We start from the raw sequence: 20282 nt of genomic DNA on the forward strand, positions 1-20282 counted from the left end.
TTTTTTTTTTTTTTTTTAACTGGCTGCTGCTATTCAACAATTTTGACTCAGATTCATGGATTGTGCTGACCAAAATCCCTGCATTTTTTTCAAAGTTGTTTACTTCCCCAATGCTTATGACCAAGACTAGAAGACCTTGAATAGATATATATGTCTATTATTTGTAAGAGATACAAATTACCAATGTTTAGGAGGGTTGAAGTGCAAATTATGCAGCACAGGGGGACACTTTGGACTGATACTACTAGGGTGTCTAGAATCATTGATACTCTAGAAAACCAGCTCCTAGCGCCATGGCTGCTATTTGCAAAGTCTCAGATGAGAAGTGTAAGGTGGCTGAAAATTACATATTAATCGAAGTATGTCAGATGATGCCATAACACTTTCTGGATTCTAATGCTGATTTYATAGATTAATAGTTGATTCGATGAAAATTAGAGTCCAACAGGAGCTGCCTAAAATAAGAGCTGCCGATATCAATTGCTGAACTTTTACTGAAACCAGTGTGAGTTGGAAGTTTCTTTTGCCAAATGTCACAAAGCTGAAGTCCGTAGCATAGCTCAAAAGCAAAGGTAATATTGGCATTTACAGCTCCTATTGGAAAATAATATGCAAACCGTCAGATTTATCACTGGTCTAAAAACACTGCAGTGAGTTGCAGCTGCAGTTTACTGGCCTTGCTAGCTGCCCTCTAGGGGTGGAACATACTAGTGATCTTTTGACAGTCTGTAAATTGCTTAAATCTCAATTCAGCCACATTTTGAGACTTAAAATGAACTTAAGTAGGCAGAGAATATGCCAGTATGATAGCTGCCTGTGTGTAATTTAAACCTTTCAAGCACTATTCTTGACTATTAAGTTCATGACTGACCATAAAGAAAAAAAAAAAAAAAAAAAAAAAAAAAAAAAATCACCAAAATTAGCCTGACTGCCATCCTGTCCATCTCTGCCTTCTGTCACAGTGCTAAACTTCACTGGTTTACTGGCAAGAGTATCCTGTAGAATCAAATACAGACATTTAATCAGATTATCAAGTAATGTCATAATAATCTCAGAAGCACAAAACAGAGGTGTTATATATGAAAGAAATACACAGGTTTTTAGTATCAGTCTCAAATTAGCAGAAAACAAATGATTACCTACAACTGAGCTCTTTTTGGTTTGAAGCAAGATTATGCAGCAGATTTTTCCTAAATCGTTTGTTTTGATTAAAAAGATGACATAACCTTCTTTTTAGGAGATCATTCTTATCCAAATGAAAGTATCTATTCTGTTTGCGAAATCTGATTAATTCCTTGCTCGTCAAATGAAGTGATAAACCTTTTCAGGCACTGTTTGGCAAGGTAAGCTTTTAAGATGCTACACAAAAGATGAAATCTGAATTTGGGATCTTTAGAATGATGGATTTTCATCTCTAAAAACACTGGAAATAAATATATGGGGTTTTTTTGGAACATGGTAATGCTGGAGGTAGCGATTTTGAGTGTTTGAATACTGTTAGCAGGAGCTCCGGCAATTATCCCCAAACTATTCAAAATTACTAAACTTATTTCATTAAGAGTGTAACATGCAAACTGAAGAAAAGTAGGGCCAAAGACCAGGAGCTAAGTGATGCTAGGATGATTAAACAACTTCAGTTGAAAGAAGAATGTTAATATTAATAGCAAACTAGTGATATGCAAGATAGCAATGTAACCCATGAAGTCTGTCTTAATCAGATAAAAATTCCTGTTCAACCAGCTCCCACAGAAGAAGATTCTTTTCACTGAAGTGATGAGTTAATACCCTCTGAACAAAAAAATTTCTTTTATAGACCTGAGTTAAAAAAGATATCAAGTATTATGCTGACTCATCTAATGAAAGCTTTAGATCAGCTTCCTAACAATTGGCCTCATCCCCCAAACTGACCTTGTTAATAGCAAGAGCGCAATTTAATGTAATAGTGACTTTGCAGTCATCCTCATGAACTGTAGCGGAAGTAATCTAGAGGGAAAGAGAATTTTGATAATGTTGATTATATTTCTAATCTACATGAAAACTCAAAAAGAAGCACTAAACCTAGATAGCTAGCATCCACTTTGAATCATTTCTGTTACTTTTGGGGATAATGGTTTCAAGACAATAGGATAACAAAAGGCTGAGAAGCAGCAGTAGTCTCTCTAGACAATTTAACATCTTTCAGGCATATATCCTTTTGAATCTTCTAGTAAAGACAATAAGTTGCAGTGGACCTATATCTCATCTCCACCAAGCAGATTATCTTTTATATTTATACTTGTGCTACAGTTTCTGAATGTACTGGTGGAGACAGTAGGCTTGAGTGGATATAAAATTTAGATGCAAAATACCTGATGGAGTGACATACCTCCCAAAAGTGAAATTTGCCAAATGCCAATTAGATTTCTGACCTTCAGGGTTCCCATGTACAGCAGGARTTTTTCTATAGTTGTTTATATTCAATATAGTTGCTTTTTTCATGGGCATTTCATATCCCTCAAGACAGGCTAAGTAAGCTTAAATTGTAACAAAGGAGATTCAGGTCAGATACAGAGAAAAAGCTTCCCACCTTTTCTCAGTAGCATTGTCAACTTAAGCAGTTCCCAACCCAGCTTCTGCCTCCATCCCACTTCCAGCTACCTGCTGCCAACCTTCTCTTGTACTAGCACTGATGCCCTTCCCCTGCCCCCTGAGTTATTTTTAGCATGGGTAAGTCACTGATCCAGTCCACAGGACAGCACCACAGTTGTGCTGGCATCACTTAGGAATTAGTGTGGGGGACGCAACTCCTTAACTCAGCAGGCCTGCCAAAGAAAACAGTATGATACTGCAGCTGAACTTCAAGGATAACTGAGTGCAGAAATGGACTGCCTGGCGCAACYGTGAAATCTCCAAGGCAAGTGAGTTTTAAAAGCTCAAGACAGACATCTGTCAGTATCAGTTTAGGCRGAGTTGAATCTCCATCAAGGTAGGGACCAAAAGATCACAGTCATTTCACCCCTATCTTCTAGGACTCCTAGAGAGCGCCTTCAATTTTCACTTTTTCACTATCACTCTTCTAATTATGTTAATGCATTTTGGTGACATATGAAGACTACATCTCGAGTACAAAAAGCCAACTGCCTTAAATACCCTGTTCCAAAGTTATTTTGCAGTAGGAGTGGACTATACAGACCAAAGAGAATTGCTGCTATCTACTGGTGTACTACAACTATGAGCAGAGGCAAACATCTAAATCCCATTTCTAGCAGGGCATATTTAATTGAGCATGTCAATAGACTCTTTCTTTTTTTCCTTTCAATTGCCTGCTGTGGAACACTGTAAAGGCAGCTGAGCAAAGGCTTTCTGATGTCTATGATTTCTCTCATAGCTGTGAGGTGAGAGAAGAATAGAAACTACCATAGGAATGAAAGCAGGAAAAAACCCTCAGTAAAAGACTAAGCAGAAAAATGAAATAAAAAGGGAAAGAAAAAAAAAAAAAGGAACTAAGCAAAACCCCAGGTCAAAGTCTAAAGAAAAGAGAGCCACTTATTTTCCTAGCTTTTTTTCAGCAGCCAGAATAATTTTTGTAAGATTTTTCTTTTCTATCACACTATGTAGAAAGATACTACCCACAAGTTCCTACCTTTCCCATTCGAGGTTCTCCAATCAGTGCTCTGAATTCAAGGTTGTTCTGTGCATAACTTCTAAGGTGAGCACAGACATGATCCAGCTGTTTTCTCCAGTAACCTGATGAGAGGGAGTTAAGCAGAAAATTCTCTGAAATTGTGATCAATATTTTTCCACTTATATGTGATGAATGATTAAAATATTTTCACSGAGACAAAACATTGATTTTTTTTTCCATAAGATTCAACTAGTGAAGAAAATGAAAAGCAAGTTATGCTTTAAATGTGCGTGTGTCATAATTAATTCCTAGACCACCTCTATTCACAACAAAGCCATGCTTCAGTTTTCCTCTACAATTGAAACTAGACCTAAGGGAAGGAGAATCTCAAACTATCCCAGACAAAAATCAGTACAACATTACGAATAAATATGCAATTGTGCCTTACTGAATTTATTTATAGCTGATTTGATGTCACTGACAGTTAACAATGAGTCAAATCTAAAAACTGCAGATGTGGTAACACAACATATATGGCATTCTAATCTATGTAAATTATTTGCCAAATAAATGCCTTTCAATAACACACAGGAGAGCACGTTACAACCTTAAGCAACCATAAGTTTTTCTTTGACGACTAGTTGTTGGGATTCAGAAGTGGTCTAATGAGCAAATGCTCCCTCACTAACTCACATCCCTGCTCTGTCTTCCATCTCACCCTTCAGCTTGAAATGCACTTCCTGAATGATGTGGCTGACAACAGCCCTTCTTAGAAGGCTTCAAGTGTCACATCTAACATAGCACTTCAAAGTATTTGCCAGCTGCTAGTTCCTAGGAAGAGTCCATGGGGTCTTCTGGGCTCATTCATGCTATATGGAAGTGCTATATATGTTGCTGTCAACACCGACTGCTTAGCTTGTTCAGTGGAGCTATTTCCCTGATCATCTTCCTGCTTCTTTGCCAGTCAGACTCTCTGGGAGAGAGACTTGGTAATCCCTTATGCTGACATAGGACCTGGAACATCCAGGGCTGAATGCTCCAGGATTCAAAACACAGATTAAGACATTATAACTTTTTGTAGTTCCGGTTCAGGATTTCCAATGCAATGTTCTGTTTTCATCAAATTAAAAAGCCAAAAGGAGTTGTTCTCATTCTTAAATGAGTGTTTTCAGGATCTGTCTAATTTTATTTTTGAGTCTATTTACAGGAAGTATAGAGTATGATTTATTTTGTTGTAAATAAATTGTGTAGGCTTGGTAACCTCATTTAACTTAAACAGTGAAGTTGCTCTGACCTTATGCTGCTCTGACCTCCACTTTGAATGAAGCTCATAATAGTGAAAAGAAAGCCAGAAAAAAAAGTGCTGCTCTCCAACTTTTACTAGAGAGGGCAAATACACGAGGGATTTTGTGCTTGGAAAACTCTTCCAAGGCAGACTGGGGAGGAACTGTGACAAACTAAAACAGCAAGTCTTATTGGTTAGGCAACTTTAAAGGAACATAAATAGAAGGAAAGTTAATTCCCAGAGCAACATAAATTGTTCCCTGCCAGGTTCTCATACGCAAAAACAAATACATGTTGAAAACAGTAATTTAAAATCTAAGCTAGACTGCCACTTTGAGAATGAGGCCTCCAGAGAAGTCAGTATTTGAATAAAAATGGTTCATAACTAACCCTGAGTCCTAGCTTTCATGTTTAAAAATCCAAATGGCTGGAAACATAGTCTTGCATATTAGAAGTTTTATTGCATCTGAAAGGATTTTTGACAGGATTAATGGCATACTTGAATTCATGCTGTCATTAGCTAGTTGCACCTAGGTCACACTGATTTAGTGTTTGCTATAGTGGAAAAAGGGATGCTTCTTTGTAAATTTTATCTGGTAAAAGACTTGGTTGCTCTTCAATACAGACTGAAAGTATAGCAGAAAAGAAATGTAGTATGCATCAGAGGATTAGTGTTTTGGTACTGCTCATATTTTCCCTGATATTTTTTCTAATTTTCTTTTTTAATCTTCATAAAAGCAAAGAAAGTTAGTTAATGGCTAATACAGTCTAGAAGAATAAAAATTACTTAGTCACTTGCATTTTTTTAAAAAAAAATTAAAAATAGTATCCAATATCTGGCACTATTTGAACTCAAGAAAGAGGCATATTTGGCCTATATAACTAAAAATTTTCTGGGTGATAACATATGGCCTTGTCAATATACAGCTCAGCATCCAGGACAGRCAGCAACATGGACACTTGGGACTGTAACAGACATCTGTCCATGTATGGAATGAAGTATATTCCTCAGTCCCTGGGAGGATCTAATGGAGAATGCATTACACCAGTGTGACTTTCAACAAAGTTGCCTTTGCTAACTAGCTTAAAAATTAACAAGTCTACTGTAGTTCAAAAGCAGCTCAGAATTTCTCCCCAGGCTTTCCCAGTAAAAGGATTTCTCTCTCACAAGTCAAGAGCTGTACAACTGATGCACAGATAGAGAAGTGTTCAGTGTTAAGTATTTTCCCAGCTCTGTTATGGGTCAATCTCTTATTATCTCTAACTAAGGTTAAGCTCCCTGACTTGCTGAGTCAAGTGTTTTATTTGCTACAGTGATGTCTCTAAGGGAGGACTCCACCTTTCAGAGCAAGCGACAAGGAAAACAGATCATCCTAGTAATAATTTTAAAAATAAAAAAGCATCATCTGACTATGTACATACAGAGTCAAAACAGGAAATTCTAGCATTCATTAGTGCCTTTTCTACACAATAGAGAAATAACTCTGATAGTGGCTAGAGAGGTCTCTGTAGAAAAGAGCTAGACATAGGAAAGTCAATCAAATAAAGTAATTGTCTCTTCAAACTGTGATTTGTTTTTAATGACAGCAAACRGACAAGAGATTAAACAAAGAACTCACTGACCAAACCAGCAACTGCAAAACAAATTTTTCTAGTAGTCTGCATGGGCAGTCTTACTCTGCAGGAGTGAGGTAGATGTGTTAATACTTTTGAGGGCTGGAGGATGGGGACTACAACAGCTAGAAAGGTTTCCACCAACCCTATTTTTTGTAATTCTGTTAAGAATCTCTTTCCCCACTTTAATTTGCTTTGCTTCCAAAATTTCCCTCATTTATTCCCCAACACTATTCCAGACAAGTTCTTCATGGAGACAAGTATCATATTTTTCAAGAGCAGTGATCCCCTGTGTCCCTCAGAGAGAAAGTTTTGTTCAACAATTCTCCCAGCAAGCACTATAGCACTACTAACTGAATCTCACTCCCTTGGCCAGGGTGTGGGGATGTTTCTTAGAGGTTTCTAATTCAAGTACAGGAGATGTCTGTCCCTGATCTTGTGGAATCTGAGCTCAAAGTACTAGTAAAGCTGTACAGGAGTCACAAACCCTAGTTTTGATTATTGCTGGTATACTTTCTTTAAGCCATTGATGGAGATCAGTCATCTGACTTCTGCATTTACAAGTGTCTAGTGGAGAGACAGACTTGTAAAGATGAAAATTAATGGCCTATTGATGGCACATTCCATAGACAATAATCTTTTCAAGAAAATACAAAGTCAAACACTGTGACTTTGGAAACTAAGAAGAGTTCTCCCTGATTACATAAAATCAAGAAGTCTTTCTAACCCCTTCCAGGACTGATGGCTGTTAGGAGAGGCTTATGATCACTCATCTTTTCCAGCATTTCTTTTTGCAAAACCATCTCAAGCTCCTTCTTCTTCAACAGTTTGCTAGATGGGTAAAAAAGTCCAATGGTTTGAGTTCCTTTATCTTTTCTTTGATTTAGATCTACTCTTGATTTGGACAAGGAAATAGGAAGAGGCTTCCAGGCAGCTTCAGCTTGGAATCCTTTAGCCTGTGGGGGAGGCAGGAAAGGAAAAGTGTAACTATAACCATTAAATGACTTACAAGCAGAAATTAATCAGGACAGTACCTCCTCCCCCCCCCCCAAAAAAAAAAAAAAATTGTAGAAGAATGAAAAGGCTAGAAGGGAGAGGTGTTAACAATTCCTGATCAGATTTACCAGGAGGTAAAAGATGATGCAACTTATCACAAATATTCAAGAAACCAAAACACCAATGAGAAGAAACCAAATAAGATAAAGAAACTAAAACTGACACATGTTTTGGTAGAACGAGTCATCCACATGCTGGCCTTGCTAAGTATCACGTTCTTTTCTTAAAATAGTGTGTTCAAGGCAATATTACATTTGCATGAAAGAATACCTTGTATTAGCAGATAAACATACTTAAAGAGCTAAGACTTTGAAAAGCTGTTTGTTTGATTGTTTCTCACTTTGCTATTTAGAATGAGGTTGGACTAAGGCCTTCAGCTAAGGCTGAATATATTTCCATAGAAAATACTTCTCAGAATAAACATATGCTTTGTTTTGCCCACAGAATGCTTATAGAGCACAACATTGTCTCAAAATCGAAATTAATGCAGTTACATCAATTTATACCATCTGTGGACTAGTCTACCTTTTAAATGTAGTCAAAACCTTGCTTTGAAATATTATATGTCTTACCTCAGAAGAGACCGAGTCCCCAGCACACATAAGCATGCTGTTGTGAGTATCCACCCTTGCCTGTGGCTCTATATAAACCCCACAGGACCCACAGAATCGAGCATAGGGTTGGTTGGTTGTACCACACTTGAAGCAAGTAAAGTAGCACGGAAGAGGGCCAAACTGGAAAGTTCAATGAAACACTTGTCACTACAGCAACACATGGTGCAAAGCTCAAGAGAGATAAAAGCAATGTCATGAATTAAAAGGAACTAAAAGAACAGTACCTAAAGGTATTAGGTTAGAAATATTAACCAGGACACCAGGTTGCTAACACACTGGCAGATGCAAGATAGTACAACTTCAGTTATCTCAGTGCTATGCCATGGAGGCAAAAAATTTTTCAGAGAGATCTAGCGTTTTGGCAGCCTTTTTTCTTTCTTTCTTTCTTTCTTTCTTTCTTTCTTTCCTTTTTTCTTTTTTTTTTTTTTACTTTGAAAAAGTATTTTTTTTCTTTGGCAAACCCCTGTTATTACCAGTGTGGTGCTCTGATACGAATCTTGACCAAAATTCAATACTAACCCCATCAGTGTCCTCATGGTACACTGCAGGCCCATTGGTTATGTGCACATATAGGGGAGAGTTGCAGATTTTATGTAGACTCAGCTCACAGGGAGGGAAAAAAAAAAGAGAGAAAAGAAAATCTTTCTGAGTGTGATTTTAGCCCAAAACACTGTACTTTTAAAGGGTATTCCAGAAGGAAGTTTTTTAATCGATTGTACTCAGTAGAGCAAAGGCTATATTGGGCAGTAATTATAGAGGAAATGCTGTCTTTACTGAAGTTAATAAGCCTTCAGCCAAAAAGTCTGCATGCATCATCTACATCTGATAATTGCCTGCACAGGCAATCATATCCSAGGGTAAATGTCGGGCAACTGGAGTTAGGTTAGCATATACTTTAACCTCTAGATGGATAAGTTTCTTTGGCAAAGAGTTCATGCTTACTAGATCTCAGCTGATGCAATGAGCTGATGCTCATTGACCCTTGGCAATTTATTTACATCACTAAACATTTAAGTCATTAACTGAAGTGGGGCCAGGATGTCATTTAAGCCTTTAATTTATCTTTATATAATCCTATGTGCTCTAAGCAAGTATTRACAATAATAAATCATGTACTAACTGACAAGAGTTCTGTGAGGAAAAGTTTGAAATGCTGCAGGTCATAGATGAGTAAAAACAGACTTGTCAACACAAACACTGATAGTAAATTAAACAGAAATAGTTTTCAACAGAAGCCCAAACCTGATAGCACATACCTTGGCTCCACACCAGTCACAGAAACTGGTATCGCAGTGGTTAACACGACCGCATTTTGAGCAGGCAATTGTCTTCCCTTGCTGGTTGGGGAAAGGTTGGGGAGTGTCTCCTCTAAACATGGGCTAATAAAACAAAAGAAGAATTAGGAAGAAAATACTTCTTATAAAGAAAAGTTTGCAAGCTAAGCAAGGGGAATGGGAAAGCAAAGTACTTTAATAACATTAACATAAAATAATATTCAATCTAAAAGAATTCTTTCAACAAATAAGCAGACTGATTTTGATCTAGCCTGTAATTTTTTCATTACAAAACCATAGTAAAATGTGGTATAAATTCAATTGCTTTACTTTTTTATTAGAAATGAGAGGAAAAAAAAGCTCTTTTCGTGTGTGTCATCCTTCTTTCAGTATTTATTAATATGACCCCATGTAAAAGTACAGTGGAAACTAAGATGGGATTTCTCTACTGATAAACTTGTATTTTCAAGTCCCGAACCAAAATGGCCATTTTTCTTTGTACTTTTTAAAGTCTGTGTAGTAATATGGCAGGGGAAGTGGGTTCGGACAACGAGTTTTCTTTCAGTTTCATATTTGATTTGCTACATACATAATTTCAGAACTCTTTTGCTCATATGGTTATTCATTAGCTAGCTTTCCTTACTGAAATTAACCTGTATGAGTAAGCAAAAGAGATTTTCCTCAGTTGAGACTTCTGGAGGGATGATTATAGATCCTATTTAGTACAAATATGTATGAAAACGTTTTGTTAGCTTTTGCCTCAGGGCTTATGCAGTTTATCTCCTCTGCAAGTCAAGACTACGAAAAAGGAACAGAGTTTGAGGAGAGTAATTTTTATGATGTACCACAACAGCAAACTGGAAAARCACTGAACAGCCATCTTTTCCTCTGTAGCCTCGATGAAAATTTGAACAATGTCGTGCGGGTTTTGCATTATTTCACATTTGGAAAATAAAATTTACAAGATCATAAGTCTAAACATGTTTTAAATCCAAACTATTTAATCAATAGTAATACTAACGCTATTATAATTACTAACTAGGAATTACTATCAATTATCACTAATCACTAGTTATTCACTAYTAGTAAAATTTATAACAACTTCATAATAGTTCAGTAAGTTCTTAACTTTTTCTCTTAGCTACAGCAGATCTCACTATTCAAGTCATACGCTTATGTTTATACAGTCACATATTAATATCTACATTCAGTGAAGCAGTTAAATATGCGTTTATCTTAGGTAAGTAAGTGCAGATTCCTACTGAAATTCACTTTCAAATGACACCTCAGTGACTATACAAAAGATCCTTGCATATAGCTAGCTACTGACTGCCTTAAAACTCAGGAAGTTGCCATTATAATCAGAACATTTTAACTTGCAAATCATTCTTCTCTCATCTCTATATTTTTTACAACATGGAGACATGAAATGTATTACAAGGCTTTATAGAAAACATTTCAGGGGTAAAAATAATTCTTCCAAGGAATCAATCAGTAAACTAAACCAAGAGTTGAAAACCAGCAGTTTTAGGGGGAACAATCATTGCCATTTTTCTCACCTCTGTACAGAGTCACTGCCAAATACAAGCATAGTAGCTGTATGCTGGTAGGGATAGCAGTAAACAGAGATAACAAAAATAACATAAAAGATTTATTTTATTTCCACAAAATAATTGAAATCAATGAGAATGATACTTCTGATGTATATACTAAAGTTCTTTGTGTTCGGATTATTTTTAATTGCAGTAGAGAACACTTCCTACAATACTCAGTCAAGACTGTTTTCTGAACTTTGACAATGGCATTTGTAATCTTGACTTCCACAGGAGAAACCTGAAGGTATAGTATACATTTATTTTATGTGTAGCTGGACATATGAGATGGCGGATCAGTGAGAATCCTGAGCTAGAATATAGGAGGGGAAGGATTCTCTCCTTTTGCAACATAGGTACAAAGGGATATATTATATTTTTCCTCTGGAAAACTGAAGTTAATTTTCTGCTTTGACGTGATTAACCCCAGTGCGATTGGCGCAAGAAACCTTACCGTCTGGGTTTCAGGCAGTTTGCTTTCACAGGTCACACAGTGTTTATGGTGAAGAGGATTTCYAGTGCCACAAGCCCGACAAATTACTTTGCCCTTTCAAATACAGAAAGAATACATTTCACATGGTATTTTAAAAACTGTTGATAATAACAGTAAGATAAACCATCCAGTCATTAAGGTCTTGATCTTACAAAGTGATGTGGCTATTCAGTGCTGAAAGGTAGAAGAGATCTTTCAAGTCAGTGCTACAGGTTTCAGATTTTAGTTAAGCCACATTTCCTGGTCATCACAAACCCACCATTGGTGCCAATTTTGTTTAAACTATGGTACATTTCACTCATCCAGTATCAATACCTTGAGAGCTTTTTATGTATTACTGTCAGCTTGCTTAGTCACTGAAATTATACACCACAGATGGTCCAATATTTGCAAGGAAATCCAAAAAAGAAAAAAAAGAAGTAATAATACACTATTAGGCCCTAAAGGAGCTTAGTGGTCAGTGGGTCACTATTAAGGAGTACGTTTCTACCAGGGCTGAGAATGATTGGTTCGATGTCTTGACTGCTGGCATCAACTAGTTCAGGTTTGCCTTCGTACCTGCCTCAGGGCTGCCCTAAAACATAAAATTAGGGGCTATGTCTATAATCTTTTTCGACATCAAGCTGATACTTGCCTCAGACTATGAGTCTCCTTTATTATCTGGTACTCTTCAGTCAGTAGTTTCCTTTCAATATCCTCCTCTTCCCAAAAATGTTCCTCTACATTTATCAGACAATTTTGTCTAGCTAAGACCACCAGCGTTTTTGAATCACTGAAGAAGACCGTGCTTTAACTTCGTGGCACTCACTGACCCAGTCCTGCCAGCCTATCTATACTAGGCATTCACAGTCAAATGAGGCAAGCAGGGTAATGAGGATATATTTAATAAACTTAAAACGTTTAGTAATGCCCTACACAAGCCATAAGTATGTTGATAAATTAATTTACTCTATATTGAACACAAATGCATGCATTTATGTCAGACTTGCCAGTGCTACATCAYGTGCTCTTCAGCATGCCTTCCTGCGCAACCTTACATGCTTTACCTTTAATGATCATWTCTAATCAAGCTATTTTGTAATCCTACTAACACTTAAAGTTGCAGTAATGTAGTCAGGCAAGCCCAAGCTAGATCAAAATACTTGTAATGAAGTCATCTGTTGGAGAAATGAATGTAGAAGGTAAATGGTTACTTTGTTGTTGTTATTCTCAAATACCTTTAAGCAGATGGTGGTTTGGGGCTGCAGCTGTGGAGCTATTGGTGCTTCACATATAATGCAGGTGGGTGTATTCATTGGCACCAGACATCTGCATTCGAGACATGGTGCCATCTGAAGGAAAAGTCACATCACATCTTATTAAGGACCGTAATGAGATCATTACGGTTATCATGACATTTTCAATATTTTGCTGGTTAAAGTCAACAGCAGCAGTAAAAAATCACTGGAAACAGCAAYTGCCAACAATAGATGCTGATATCAACCCTTAAAGATCAGAGACTGTCAAAAAATAGGAAGACAATCAGAGAGAGGATGCTTTACTAACTACTAAAAAATGTGCCAGAAAGGTGCTAAGTTAGTTTTCAGTAATTTAAAATGTTGTAATAGTATGTGTGCATATAGTTCAAATCCTCCTAATGATGATCCTCCTAATGTTCCTCTATCACCATTTGACATACAGCATTGGCCCAGATAAAATATCCCTCTGAGGATAAAGGAAAAAAAAATACACCACTGACTCATTAGACTAGGTTATGATCTCTTGGGAAGAACTTAGAGAAGATAGTTAAAGGCATCACTATATAAACCCAGCCAAACAGCATGAGCATCTGCTCTTACATATGCCCACACATGCCCCCATGTATATGTTCAAGCACATTAAATGGGTCTTCTACAATTATGACATACCAGGATTGGCAATTACTGTTTGGTAAGAATTATGTTAACTGCTAAGGTCATGGGACTGCACTAGTTAGCCCTGGAATAAGATGCATATGATGTTCTTGAAGATGAGTGGTGGTTGTCACAGGAAGAGCATGCTGAATTTGGTGATGTTTCCTGCTACAAATCAGTAAGACATAATTTATTTTTTCAAAGTTATCCTAATTAAAACATATGGCACTTGAAGCAATCAACAGTTAATTTTGCGGGGAGGATGGGGGGCCATTACTTAAAAATTACAGTGATTCAAATGTTAAGGTTACTGAACAAAATAAAGCAATCAGAACAGAACTTTTCAAATGAAAGTATGACTAAATATTGGCATTCTTGGCAATAAATGGGTAATCTGCTGAGGAAGCCAGTTTCTCCAAAGAGGATTTGTTTATTTTTATGATTTTTTGCTCACCTGTGCTCCTTCAGGGGCTGGGAAGCGACGTACTGGCACAGGTGGGATAGGAGATCCACATTCCTGACAGAAGTGAGCAAAGGGGTCGGATGGGCGAGGTACAGAACAGCATGTACATCTAAAAACACATGCAAACTGGCTGAGTAGTGTTATACTGCTGCATAATAAAGAGCAAACTGGAACATGACTTAGATCAGTAATTTCTATGTTACGGTTTCTAGGCTATGGTGGTCTACCAGGCCACGTCCCAGTGCCTATGACATGAGGCCCTGAGCTCTAAGCAGCCTTGCAAGATGTAAAATGTAATAGCTGCTTCTATTTCATACTTTCTTCCTCACCATATGAGCAAACATGTTTCCTGACATAAGGTCTGTATCAGGCCTTGCTGTTACAATATATGGTACCAGTGACAGACCACATAACATTTTCAGGACTAGCAAACAATGAAGGCTGCACTTTACAATTTGGAAAGAAWTTTTTTTCTCTAATCCTACAGATACTAGTGTTTTTTTAAAAGGATGATGAGATAGATGATGGCTTTGAACAATCACAAGTAAATTTAACTATCAGTAAGAGATTTTAAAGTTTTCAAAGCCTTAAGTAGATCACACTCTTCTATTATAAGCCAGTGTCTGTCTTTGCTTTCCTTGTTTTTGTGAAACTTCATGATATTATCAACTTGGTTGTAAAAGGCAAAATGCTTTGTTACTTTCCACAGACAAAARTGTTGAAAGAAAAAGTCACTTACTTGAGGAAATCTGATTCCTTCTGGATTCTTGCTGTCTGTGAGCTTGCTAAGCTCTTCCGGCTAGTCACTGCAGAAGAACTAGCAAACTGAAATAAAGGCAATTCTTTGGCATTAATGAGCTGATGTTTGCAAATGTATGCAAAGCTAGCAAAATCAACTGCAGACATATTATTAGAGACAAACTGCATCGAACTGCAGCATTTTAAGGAATACCTACTACGCCTTGATTCCTCCTAATAAAATAATATGCATCTTGCTACTTACTTCCAAGAAAGCATGACTGAATCTTAAGTTTTAAATATCAGCTAACTGACCTTTTCAGGAATAACTATTTGTTAATTATAACTGCATAACACATTAGAAAAGAATTGCTAGGAATGTAAGCATTGTTTTTTTTTCTTTATTGATAACTGTGTACTGCTTTGGGCACTCCTATTCCAGTGTGTCATTACCAGCAAGCTTAAATCAATACTGTATAGTGCAGTATAGCTAGAGGCATTAATTTCTGACAGATTAAAAGAGAATGTTCACAAATTTTCATACCTTTATTTTTTTTAGAGCTCAACTCTGACAACAGCCATTTACAGGCTTCCTCCATACCTCCTTGCTTACCTGTAATGACTCTGTGGGTGGTGCTGAGATGGATTCCTCTCTGTATTCTGTTGTTTCCAAATGACTGGTTAGGAGCTGCGGTTCTTTCAGAGACCTTTGAGCAGTTTTTGTCTCCAACTCTGTAACTATAACCGTATTTCATCCCATTATTGCACTCTCATTCATTTCATGTGATTAACATATAGGTTAACATGACTATCATATATTCTCATGTTTTAAATTCCAATGGCTAAATGTATTTCTAGCCATTCTAAAAAAAAAAAAAAAAAAAAAAAGTTTGACATCTAGATCCTAGGTTAAAATAAATTGCATGGAATTATAAAAAAAAAAAAAAAAAAAATAAGCCAGAAGAAACCTCATTTCTCTCTGAAATAGCTTACTCCTGTATTTTTCTCAGTTTAAGGTTTTCTTCCTTCTAACATCCCACAAAATCCAGGTCCTAAGAGTAAATTAATGAGTAACTATTAATATGATTCATTGCTCTTGAACAGTCCCATTGCCCTAACCATGAAATAACACCCCTTATTAAAAGAGAAAATCCGGGTCAAGCTTTCATTTCTGTTTTGTGTATTTCTTGTGTTTATCCTTCTACAAGCAACATTCAAACATCAGTAAAGCACTTTGTAAAGAATTTGAAATCCCATCAGTTTAATAGGATATTCTGACACAAAGGGAACCAGACTGGGCCTTGTTATGTTGCTCACAACTGAATGACATTTTAAAATGCTTTTAAAAAGGTAGTGTGATATGTATGGAAAATAATTTCTTTCTGTATTTGCAGCATCATGAAATCTAAATTGGAACTTCCCATGAATGCTATGTCCTCTGAGATGGTTATGAATTTACCCATATGCTACCAGTGATAACAGAGAAAAAACCTTATACTACCTAYGTGCAGCTAAGGTAGAAATCTATTTCAGCTATAATGATGTAATACCATACCTTGAAAATTTTGGGGCGCTTCACTCCAGGCAGGCTTGATTTCCATATTCACTCCATTCTTCTTTGGTTTTGTAGTAAACACTCCATTTTCACTCTCCTAGAAAATAATTCCATTTGTATGCTGAATGAAATAATTGTCTTTGCTCCAGTCCTCTCTTGCTACACTCACTTGTTATGATTCAAGAAGTATATGGTTAAGGTATTTATTTTCAATACAAACATTTAAAATGCTTAAATTATAAACGTATTTTAAAAATATCTGACCTGAACTGATCATGCAAGACCAAACAAGAAAAAAGAAAAGCCATGTTCTCTTGAAATTTTAGTATCACGAAAAGGCCTGAAGCAGGAAATATGGACAAACAGAGAAAATACAATATACAAACAGTATAGGTAATCAGAGTATAATCTCTAAGTAACACAACACAACATTTTATACTCAGATAAAGGGTTACAATTGCTACAACTTGCCTGTACGGAGAGATCCTTTAGGAAATTCTTTTCATTCTCTTCACCAGAGAAGAGGATGTTTGGTGGTTTGTATTCTACCAGAAACACCTTTGTTACAATGGCACTTTCCCTGCAGTCCCTGAAAGCCAAGGTTCAAACAGTTATATATATGCAATACACAGGTGTGCAGCAAAATGTAAATCGCTGATGAAAACAGTTCTTTTGGTGGAACATCACTTCCAAGCTTGTTGGTCATTATTTCAGTAAATAACAATCCTAGGCAATACTGTGTGTAACTACTGCTTTGTTTCTTCTTCTTCTAAGTTAATTATGCACCCACTAAGAAGCTACCAATAAAGCAGATTTTAATTCCTCACTAGTTTTTACATATGAGACTCTTGATACTCCTTAAGCTGTGTCTGCCTTGTAGGGTAATTAGTGCTTGCCAGCATCACAGAAATAGAGAACAAGACTTTTCTTCCATTCGTAACACTATATGGAAGCACTAATTTTCCCAAACAGATATCAGTTAGCATGATATTCAGTTCAGGTAACAACTATCATTCTCTATGATTTATTAAATTATAGCAGTAACATTATAATGCCTGCAAATGTTCAAAAGATTCATTTAGGATTAAATGTCATTCAAGAGCATATCTTTATCCCACCTAAAAATGTCTCAATAGAAACATTAGAAACTGGAAATAAGTGTTAATTCAGACAGTGTCAGCAGAAAATACAAAGAGGCCATTTTTTTCCATGTGTCTGCACAGGAAATACAATGTTGTTTCATTGCAATGCAGACACAAGCAAAGGCTACCTGCAGGTGCTAGTAGTGGGGGAGCAGCAAGCCCAGATCCCCAGCTGGAGTGGAAGTTTCTGCTCCCGTGGAAATACAACATAAAAATACAATGGGGTATAGACAGAGAACACACGTATCCCAACAGCCTGTGTCTAAACATGAAGTTAGTTGGGAAAAAGTCAATGGCTGTGCACTAAATCTTTTTCTAYTTACTTTATTTTTTACTTTACTTTGTGTGTCCTACATTGTACTTAAGCTGTAAGGCCTAGTGTTCTGTGTTTGTTTAGGAGGAGCTGAGCATATTTCTCAGAAGACCACTTCTATAAATCCGTTGAATCACTGGATGTTTCAGGCCTCAGAAAGCACCATAATAATTCCTCAAGCATTTTTTGATGACTGTATTCAAATCAATGAACTCYAACTACCGTGTATTTTATCAGCCTCTCACACACAGGCTCAATGGATCATCGGCCTTCATCCAAGGCCYAGGAGAAAAACATTCTAGAGATAATCTAGCTCCACAAACACTTAATGATTAAAAAGTGTTATGAGAAAGTGAAGACAATGAAAGGAATTCATGAAGATCGCAGACTGAAAACTGGCTGGGGCGAGAGCTGCCCCTCATTCACTAGGTACAGAGTGCCTGGAAAAACACTGTTCCTAGCCATGATCGGGATGTCTGGTCCTTGCCACAATGCTACTCAAATAAAACAAGATACYTACTTTGTAACTGCCAATGCCTTGACCATTATTTTCCCAACCGGTAACATGATAGGTCCCTTATACTTCAAAGTGTTATGCTCTCCATAGCCAGGTTTCCTAGTGAGTTCTGGCTTACTTCCATCYAAAGTGTAATAAATAGTGACCTCAGGTGTATCTGAAAGACACAGAGAAAACAATTATCCAAGTTGTATTAGAGCTGTGAAAAATAAGCTTTACACTTGGAAACACTCACTACCATGTTTGATTTTTCCCATGTAAATAAGACAAAGCAGTTGCATAAATGACTGAAAGTTCAGGACCAAAACTGTTTGTCTCATGAAAAACTGGTGACTAACCAAACATAGTATCATCACAAGCAATATTTTGTTCCATGAAGTAACCATACGCTGGTTTTGTATGAAAACAATGCAACAACTTGTCTGTTCTAAAGACAGAAAAAATAATTTCTTCCATGATGAAAAGCGGAATTTCAAAGACTGTAAGGAAGACTTTCTGAGTGATTCTGGCATGCGATATTTTCAAGTACTAGTTTTGTAGTCACGGCAAAATACAACATCTTAAGAGTTTGACCTTGGAAGCAATTAAAACTGCTAACATATATGAACTCATATATTATGACAATAATATTTCTTGAATGCATAAAGTTAAATGAGACTATATTTGCAGTATCAAAATATCTAGGTTAATTTTATGAGTTACTTAAGTGGATACTCACAAAAATCATCATTGAATGTAAACAAAAATACAGAAGCTAAGAGTTTCAAATGATCATATAAGAAAAGTTTTATAAAAAAGTCAAAGTTKCTTTTTATACCTGACTTTACTTCTATAGGAGTATTTGTGTCTATTTCATGTTTAGCCTTCCCTGGAAGGGGGAGTCGAAGAGGTATGACCTGAGGAACTGAGACAGAACCCGCTGTCATTTTTCTCAGTAGAGATCTTTAAAARAGAGAGAGAGAGAAAGCAGACAATTATTTTTCTTAACAGAATACACTAAGAAACTGTTGTTGTTTCTCTTGAAAGAGAGACAACTGGATTCCTCACGCTGAAAAAGAATAAGATTCTATAGTTCCATTAAACTTATGACTAATTCTTGTGTTACAGGACTATGAACAGAGCTTGAGATGAGGACTGTTGCTTTTATTTCAAGGAAGGCCAAGGAAGTTTGGCCTTCCTTGTTTAAGTTTGATCTCCACTTAGCTGAAATAGCTCTAGCATCATATATCTTATACTATGCCAAGAGAAAACTACTGTGAAGTATCTTGACCCTCATCATTGAGATACGGTGTCACCTTCTCTGCAGGAAGAACCAGCCTCTTGTTTTGTTGTGGCCTTCCAAATATATGTCAGAGAGATGCAAGATGCCCTGAAAGGGGCTAAAACAAGGCAGCTATTCCTGAAGTTTGCCTCACCTGTTGTACCTGTTAAAAATACACCTATAAAGGCAGTGCCATACATGATTTATCATAGCTATTACATCACTGAATTTAAGAATGAAATACTACGTTTGGATGCGATTGCATTTTAGAATACAAAAAGACATACTACGGATCTTGGGAATTGATCTTCACAGCCAGAAAAACCAGTCCACCTGAGGAGGATTTGGTTTCGTAACGGGCCTCGCAGTCCCCCAGAGACATCTCCAGCACTAACCCAGCGGCACAGACAGCAGTGACCGAGCACAGGCGGCGTTCACGGATCCGTGCGCTCACAGGGGCTACGCCGAGACCAGCCAAGGCGCTGCCTGCCGCCGTCCCCCTCCCCGGACTGCCGGTAACGGCCGCTGCAACGAGCGCGGACAGGTCTCAGCGCGCCGCGGGCTCGGGCCCCCGCCGCGCCCCCCGCCCCACGCCCCCCCCCCCCGCCAGGCGCCACGTCCCCGCCTCTCTCTGCGCAGCCCTGCCCGCTCCGCTCGACCCCGCTCCGCTCGACCCCGCTCCGGGCCCCGCTCTGGGGCCCCGCTCTGGGCCCCGCTCCCCTCCCCGCGCTGTTACCACAGGCGCCGCCAGCCCGGCCGCGCGCCCGCGCCCCCCCTCACCCCCCGCCCCCCGCCCCGCCGCGGCCGCCCATTGGTCCGCGTCCCGTTGCCCGGCGACCGGTGCCTGCCTGCGGGCGCGCGGCTCTGACG

The 20282-nt window shown here is 37.8% G+C and overlaps 1 protein-coding gene across 5 annotated transcripts in view; it reads right to left on the bottom strand.

Moving 5' to 3' along the window:
• DZANK1 (double zinc ribbon and ankyrin repeat domains 1) overlaps window positions 1–20169 on the bottom strand; it is a 22736-nt gene extending 2567 nt beyond the window's left edge. For 2 of the 5 annotated variants that reach the window (XM_085315976.1, XM_085315971.1), the window contains exons 1-17: window positions 20149–20168; window positions 19700–19937; window positions 18969–19093; window positions 18155–18308; window positions 16651–16768; window positions 16180–16276; window positions 15238–15362; window positions 14626–14711; window positions 13878–13995; window positions 12749–12862; window positions 11493–11585; window positions 9429–9551; window positions 8131–8292; window positions 7230–7458; window positions 3623–3726; window positions 1909–1983; window positions 915–996 (exon numbers count right to left, since the gene is read on the bottom strand). In XM_085315976.1, coding sequence (XP_085172102.1) covers window positions 915–996; window positions 1909–1983; window positions 3623–3726; window positions 7230–7458; window positions 8131–8292; window positions 9429–9551; window positions 11493–11585; window positions 12749–12862; window positions 13878–13995; window positions 14626–14711; window positions 15238–15362; window positions 16180–16276; window positions 16651–16768; window positions 18155–18308; window positions 18969–19077 — 1789 coding nt within the window. In that variant the 5' untranslated portion in view covers window positions 19078–19093; window positions 19700–19937; window positions 20149–20168. Of the gene's footprint in view, window positions 1–914; window positions 997–1908; window positions 1984–3622; window positions 3727–7229; window positions 7459–8130; window positions 8293–9428; window positions 9552–11492; window positions 11586–12748; window positions 12863–13877; window positions 13996–14625; window positions 14712–15237; window positions 15363–16179; window positions 16277–16650; window positions 16769–18154; window positions 18309–18968; window positions 19094–19699; window positions 19947–20148 lie in introns of those variants that run through there. The other 3 variants (XM_085315975.1, XM_085315973.1, XM_085315972.1) reach the window with 3 other exon arrangements.
• Between the last annotated feature and the right edge of the window lie 113 nt (window positions 20170–20282).

The sequence above is a fragment of the Rhea americana genome, unplaced genomic scaffold (genome assembly GCF_003343005.1).
Source record: "Rhea americana isolate MKP2758 unplaced genomic scaffold, rheAme1 scaffold_445, whole genome shotgun sequence".
NCBI classification, from domain to species: Eukaryota; Metazoa; Chordata; class Aves; order Rheiformes; family Rheidae; genus Rhea; species Rhea americana.